This window comes from Lepus europaeus, chromosome 16 (assembly GCF_033115175.1).
Source record: "Lepus europaeus isolate LE1 chromosome 16, mLepTim1.pri, whole genome shotgun sequence".
NCBI classification, from domain to species: Eukaryota; Metazoa; Chordata; class Mammalia; order Lagomorpha; family Leporidae; genus Lepus; species Lepus europaeus.
Window position 1 is genome coordinate 45,293,932 of NC_084842.1, and position 7,573 is coordinate 45,301,504.

Sequence of the window (7,573 nt, forward strand, 5' to 3'; positions counted from 1 at the left end):
CCCAGGCCAGAAAAGGAAGGGATGCATTGGACTTCAGGGATGATTGTCACTATGCTTCCTAGTAGCTTTGGATAGCTACACCTGAGATTTAAACTGGAGCTTGGTGAGTGCACCTTAAGAAGTCTGTTGACGGTTGCCAAGTAAAGGACTTGCATGTTCCTAAGAAAAGCTCTTCTATTGCCTGAGAAGATGGATAAGATATTCAGCCCATCATATCATTTTCTGAGCTCCACAGGTGACCATTTTGTGACATTAGTCCATTTTAAAGATACATAGTTTGGAGTCTGTGAGGAAGAAATGAGACATGCCCCACTGTGGCTGGGACGTAGTTAACTTCACATCAGAAACAAGTGTATGAACAATGTGATGATGTGCCTGATGCGTGTGTTTTTGCTTTGCTTCTATTTCTAACTCCAAAAATCTTTCTTATAGACTTTGCCACACCTCCTGAGATGGATGGCAGATAGCTATGAACTTATTCCTTCTCTGTGATTTATCATGGATCCAGATACCTGTGAATTTTGGTGGGAAAGAAATGTGTTCGTTCACATTTTGCAAATTGAGCATGCTTTCTTTGTGAAGACAACGTCAACCACCGAGATAGTTATTGGGTAAGTTAGATAGAAGAAGTCATCACAATGCTTCTTTTAAAATGCGTGTTGGTGTTTTGTATCTTAATCATGGTGGTGGTTACACAGACTACGTGTCTTTATCAAAATTCATAGAACTCTGTCAAAATAGGTGAGTTGTACACAGGTGAATCATACCTCAACACATCTCACTTTTAAGAGAGGTATCAAGGCCTGATCAAGGCCACTGAACATCTCAGCCAGCCTTGTTCTTGATTTCTTCTCCCTTCTCTCAGTACAGCCTAAAACAGGAAGCCACAGAGCAGGTGCACCCTCGAGCAGGGCTTTGTTTGTTTGTTTGTGTTTTGATTTTTTTTTTGCAGGCTCACAGTGTTGGGTTTGCTGATAATGTTGCAATCAACAGAAGGGAATGTACTGTGGTGGCTCTGTCCCTAAATATTGAGAGAGGTTCCTTCCATACTGGGGGATGAGTGGCCATTCAAGGCATACAGAGGGGGAACAAGCAACAGAAGATAGAAAGGAGGGCCTGGGTCAGTCAATCCAGCTGCATCACACACAGAGAGGTAGGAGAGGTGATGGGTGGAGATTGCACCTCAAAGCACTAGATAAGATGAAGTCCTAAAAACAACCCCAGCTAACAAACCACTGAGCAACAAGAGCATCACAAGCTTTGCTATTTATCATTGTTCTGAGAATTCTGCTCACTGTAATAATAAGAAAAATATACAAGAGGAAAAATTTTTGATTGGGACAAAAATTATTATGCTGTAAATGATAATCTTGTCAACCCAGGACATTTAAAGAATCTACTAAAAATCTATAAAAATGGAAATCAGAATTTAATTTTTGATAATTGCAAAATAAAGATACTAAATGATTTCCCAATAGATACTAACCACTTCAGAAAATGCTAAGAAAAAATTATGTAATTCTTAATGACAATAGTAAATATTAGCAAATAGAAAGCAGTAAAAGAAAATAATAATAACAGTGATAATAATAAAATGTTTCTAGAATAAGAAATAGGTTGTGCCAGTATGAAGAAAATAAGAGAGATAATAAAGAGATCATGCTCCTGCATTGGAAGATCCAGTATATAAAATAGAAATAGTTACCAGCTTTTTAAATGGTTTGACTTACAATTTTTGGACTCCATAATGATGCAAAAGTAATGTGCCTTAGAGTAGAAACTACATTTAAAATTTGTAATGTGGGTCTTTTCTGGATGGCAGTATATGATATGATACCCTCCTCCCATGCTGGGTGACAGCAGTGAGCAGCATCTCCCAGTCACTGCGTGATCACGAGGGTAAGTAACTGATACTGTGCAGTGCCGTGTTGCTAGGCTACGACGTTCAGAAGGTTAGGTGTATTCAATGCAGTTTCAACCTACAATATTTTCAGCTTGCCAGTTTATTGAGACTTAACCCCATGGTGAGTCAAGGAGCATCTGGATGAGAACACTTTCCAATTTAATTTATAAATGTAATGCAATTCTAACCAAATTTTCAAAAGCATTCTCTGAAAATGTGATGGGAAAGAATAGCTTAAAAGCATCAAAGGGAAAAGAATAAGCAGAGAACTTGAACTAGCAGATGTATGGATATACTTTAAATCTATGGTGACTAGAACAATAGATTTCTGGCACCAGAAGAAACAAAAAGTGAATCTTGTAAACAGATCCAAACATACAGAATAACAATGATAAAGGTGAGCTTTAGACCAGTAGCATAAGGAAGAACAATTAAGTAAATGTACTTGATCATTTGTTAACTATTTTTGAAAAATATGTATTCTTGTTTTACATCAAAGGAGCACAATAAATACCATGGAGCTAATGAGTCAATTATTTTGAAAATAAAGTAAATATGAAAGAACTGTTCAAAAAAATCCGGTGAATACTTTCATAATCTTTAGGTGAGAAAGCCATTTTTATATATTGTAAAACATCACAAGGAGAGTGCTCACTGAATGTCAGTCAGTTTTTTGTTACTGTAAAGAAATACCTGAGACAACCTAACTTTACAGAGGAAAGAGGTTTATTTTAGTTGATGTTCTGGAGGTTCCCAATCTAAGATCAGGTGAACCCCACTAGTCTGTCCTCTGGTAATGACATTCTTTCTGGCAGTCATGGGGAGGCACAGAGCACCAGACAGCAAGAGTCAGAACGTGCACATCTGCTTAGCTCTGCATCTCTGTCTCATAAAACCATCATGAGTCAATCAATGGGCTCCGCCCTCCCTGATGACCTCCTCCAGTCTAATCACTTCCTGGTGGTCCCCCCACTAAGCACAGAAGAGGATTAAGTTTCCATCCTCTAAGTGTCATTGACTTATAACCTTGGGTTTCAAATTCTTACATTAGCTTGGGCACAAAATCATTTTTAAATAATATAAAGAGGTAATAAGGGCACAAGAGTGGATCTTTCATGATTAAATGTGTGCCCTTGCCAAAGAGAACCCAGAGAACTCTGTTGCACTATGTGAGGACACTCTTTGGAGCCAGAAAGTAGGGCATTATGCAACAGCAAATCAGCTGTTGCCTTGATTTTAGGCTTTCAAGAACAATAAGAAATACATTTCTGCTATTTATAGACCACGCAGTGTATGGCATTCTATTATAGCAGTCAAACAGAGAGTGAGAGAGCGAGATAGAGAGGGAACGCGCGTGAGAGCTCTATCTGAATGAAGAAGGAGCTGGGGGTTTGTGAGTCTTGCCAGCAGGAAGATTCCAACAATGCCAGGGAAGGCAGAAGGCCTCCCAGGGAAGGCCTTGTGTCCATGTGCGGAACAGCACGTTAGTGCAGCTAATCAAATCCCTGGGCTTCCTCCATCATTCAGGAATTAAGTAATCAGTCTTGGAGGACCTAGCAAGAAAGAAGCCCAATCTCTTACCATTGTGAACAAAGAATTACAATTAGATTTATTGGCCATGAAAAAGCTAAAATTTTCCAAATTGGAGATGGTATTTCATATCCACTTCACATGTATGTGTACAGGTTTTAATCACAGCATTGTATCTTATAGAAAAAAATAGGAGCAACTTAAAAGTCCAATCTAGATAAATTATTAAATAAACTTAGTGTCTCCATACTACAAAAGCCAAATAATAATTTAAAACTGTTACATAAGTATATTTAATAACATATTTATATAATAACAGGATATTGTTTCTTTCAAGTACCATCTCTATTGAGTTATAATTGTCATATAACACATGTAAATATACAATACGAAAACCATCATTGCAATCAGAATAACACAGGCATTAAGCACCCCCCAAAAGTTTGTTTTTTTTTTATTTTAGTACTTTTATATTTGCAAATAATGTAAATCCAATAAATAATTAAATTTACCAAAGAACGTATTGCCAGAATACAGATGTATTACAATCTCAATAACAGTAAAGGAAATCTTGCTTCACCGTTTGCCTGCTACAAGAGTTTCTGACTCCTTTCTGTCTGTTTCATTCTAGATAAAAGCTGTTATATACTGTAACAAAGGAGCTTCTTGTCCCTTGATCTTTTTGGACAGTCCTTTGCCTTAAGATATTACATATATAGTCTTTGGCAGAAATGTTCAAGTCGAAGCCATTTTGCCTCTCACACTCACATAACAAAAACATGTATTTTTGAGAGGGCAAGGTGGCATACTTGGTTAGGCCACAACTCTCCCATATTGCAGTGGGGGTCAAGTCCTGGTACTCATCCAGCTTCTGGCTAATATCTCCTGGGAGGAAGCAGATGGTAACTCAAGTTCATGTAGCCTTGCCACCCATGTGTGAGACCCTGGCTTCAGCCTGGCCTACTCCTGTTGTGGACATTTGGGGAGTGAACCTTGCCCTGCTCTTGTTTAATGAGGATATAGTTTGTTAGTACATAATTATCATAATTGGTACCAAAATGATTTGGTTGCTGTGTGAAATCTATTGTAAGGAAAAATCTGGTCACTTGATTACTGTGTTAAAGCTATCATATCCATCACTTACAACATAAAAGAATGTAGATTTCAAGCTTTTTGTCATAGTACACTTACATCCACTTTAAATTCCACTCGAAAACTAAGTGCAAACCTATCATTTCACTGTTCAAACCCTTACCATGGTTTCTCTCACCTTACGCAGGGAATCTTCATGCACTGGAGCATTCAAGATGACTCATGGCTTTCTGCATGGGAGGAGAAAAGGAACTCTAGAACTTTTGTATAGATAAAATATTTCACAACTCCATGTGTATCTCTGAACTGGTAGTGCAGATGTACCTTTCCCAGGGACGACATTTAGAGATGAGTATCAAATGGAAGCTCCTTAATCCTCCTGGGACCTAATCTCTGCCTCCCCCTCCCCCCTCCCCTTTGACTCACCAATAGTACTCTGCTATTCACCAATACCCCGTGTAAACTCCAGCTTCCCGACTCCCTTAGGACTGATTCCTAGTCTCTAGATCAGGGATAGGGAATGTCCAACCTTATCATTTGCTCGGACTCCACCAAGGTAACTGCAGGTGGACTCATAATTCAATAGATTGAGCAGGCTAATTTTTAAGTTGGTAATTTTGTATGGTCTCTATCAACCAAATGACCCCCAGCAGAAAAAAGGTTCCCTACCCATTCTAGATGTTAGGTTCCCAGAGGATGAGGTTCTACCTGTCTGACTCGTCATTCCTCTGCAAATTCAACTTTGCCTGTGCCTCAACAGCACAGTGTGCAGGACTATCAGCACTGCAATGAATGTACTATACTGACAAACAATACAGATGTCTTCCACCACCTGTAAACATACTGTACTGTGGCATTTTACAGTACAGGAGCTTTGCTCCTGGGTGCTGTGCGCTGCGTACCCCTGGCTCGCCCACTGCGGGAAGCACTGGGCGCGCTGCTCCGGTGCTGCATAGCACCTGGCCTGGCCCTGTCGGTGCTGGCGGTGGGTGGCCGCCTGGTGACGGCAGCCCAGGAGCGGAACGTGCTGGCTGAATGCCGGCTGGACCCAGCTGACCTGCAGCTGCTGCTCGACTGGGCGAGAGCTCCAGCGTTTGCAGCAGGCGAGGCGTGGGCACCCGTGTGCCTGCCCCGCTTCAACCGCGACGGTTTCTTGTACGCCTACGTGGCCCGCCTGGATGCCGTGCCGGTCTGCCTCCTGCTGCCTGGCACCCACCGTGAAGCCTTCCACGCCATGGCCGCCTGCCGGCGCCTTGTGGAAGATGGGATGCGTACCCTTGGAGCCCTGCACGCCCTCGGGGAGGCTGCTGGCTCCTCTAATGCCCCTTCAGCCACTGCCCCTGCCTACAGTGTGCAGGCCGTGGGGGTGCCTGGCCTGCGACACTTCCTCTATAAACCACTGGACATCCCTGACCACCACCGCCAGCTGCCCCAGTTTACCGGCCCGGAGCTAGAGGCCCCCTACAGCAGGGAGAAGAAGCGGCAGCGGCTGTCGGACCTGTGCCACCGCCTGCACACACGCCTCCACAGCACCTCCCGGCCCCTGCGCCTCATCTACCAAGTGGCTGAGAAGGAGACGCTGCTGGCCTGGGTGACCTCCAAATTTGAGCTCTATACCTGCCTCAGCCCCCTGGTGACCAAGGCAGGTGCCATCTTGGTCGTGACCAAACTCCTGCGCTGGGTGAAAGAAGACCGACTCTTCATTCGTTACCCGCCCAAGTACTCCACACCCCCAGCCACCTCTGCGGACCAAGCGCCCCACAATGGCCTGTTCACCCGACTCTGAAAGGTGGAGCTCCCAGACAAGACAGCGCTGGGAGTGACCGGCCCTGGCTTGTCAGTTCTGTCTCTGTGCTGGAAACGTGGGCAGGGGTTGTGTCTGTGGCCAGCCCCTGTCTCCCTGGGTGATATGGGCACGGTGGGAAGCCCCAGCCACAGATGGGAGATGGGTGGCAGCAACCAGGCACAGGGCAGCTGTCACAGCCCCTCACGCACTTCCTTCTCTGGGGGAGACCATAGACCTCCCTCCCCCATCTCTGCCTCACCTCCATCTGGATGATGCTACAGCCCCTGTCAGGCTGTCACCTCCGAACCGACTTCAGGGGCTTCCCTCCTCCGTGGAATCCCAGCCCTGAGTGTCCTGGGCTGGCCAGCGTCTCTGGAGTGACCCACAGGGGTTCTGGCATTTCCGCAGGGCCAACCTGTGTTTGCGCCGGCCTGGGGGTATTGTAATGACGACGTACATAAAAGACCTAAACAAAAAAATATATATATATGCTTTCTATCACTGCGGATTAGTTTATATTTCCCAAAATTTCATTTATACTGGATCACACATCCATGTATTCTCTTTTGTGGTCTGATTCCTTTCACTCAACATGTTTATTTTGAGATTCATCTGCATTGTTGGGTATTGTTGTTCCTTTCTTTTGGCTGAGGAGTAGTATTCCATGTTATGAACACAACACAACTTGTCTATTCATCATCTGTGGTTGGAGAATTGGATTATTTCCAGGTTTGGGTTATTACAAGCAAAGCTTCTATAAATATTCATATACATATATCTATACGGACATTTGTTTAAATTTCCCTTGGATAATTACCTAAAAGTGAAGCTGCTGGGTATAGTCGTTCATATTTAACTTAAGAAACTGACAGGGGCCGGCACTGTGGCACAGTAGGTTAATCCTCCACCTGAGGCACCAGTATCCTATATGGACACCAGTTCTAATCCTAGCTGCTCCTCTTCTGATCCAGCTCTCTGCTATGGCCTGGGAACGCAGTGGAAGATGGTCCAAGTCCTTGGGCCCCTGCACCCAGGTGGGAGACCCAAAGGAGCTTCTGGCTCCTGGCTTTGCATTGGCCCAGCTCCAGCCGTTGCAGTCATTTGGGAAGTGAACCAGCAGATAGAAGACCTTTCTGTCTCTCTCTCTCACGTATGTAACTTTATCTTTCAATTAAATAAAAAAGGAAAGAAAAAATAAAATGACAAACTTTTCTAAAGTGGCAGTACCTATTGCATTTCCAAAAGCAAGATATGAGAGTTCC

The 7,573-nt window shown here is 43.5% G+C and overlaps 1 protein-coding gene across 1 annotated transcript; it reads left to right on the forward strand.

Moving 5' to 3' along the window:
* Window positions 1–498: 498 nt before the first annotated feature.
* Window positions 499–6,321, forward strand: LOC133775071 (vacuolar fusion protein MON1 homolog B-like). The gene is made up of 2 exons (XM_062213157.1): window positions 499–611; window positions 5,390–6,321. The coding sequence occupies exons 1-2, from the start codon at window positions 499–501 to the stop codon at window positions 6,309–6,311; spliced, it is 1,035 nt and encodes a 344-aa protein (XP_062069141.1). The 3' UTR covers window positions 6,312–6,321.
* Window positions 6,322–7,573: the final 1,252 nt, after the last annotated feature.

What these genes read in the sequence shown, in the direction of transcription:
- LOC133775071 (XM_062213157.1), top strand. Translation starts at nt 499, where the DNA reads ATGGATCCAGATACCTGTGAATTTTGGTGGGAAAGAAATGTGTTCGTT. An exon ending in ACCACCGAGATAGTTATTGG is followed by an intron (nt 612 to 5,389) that starts GTAAGTTAGATA and finishes GGCATTTTACAG; the next exon opens with TACAGGAGCTTTGCTCCTGG.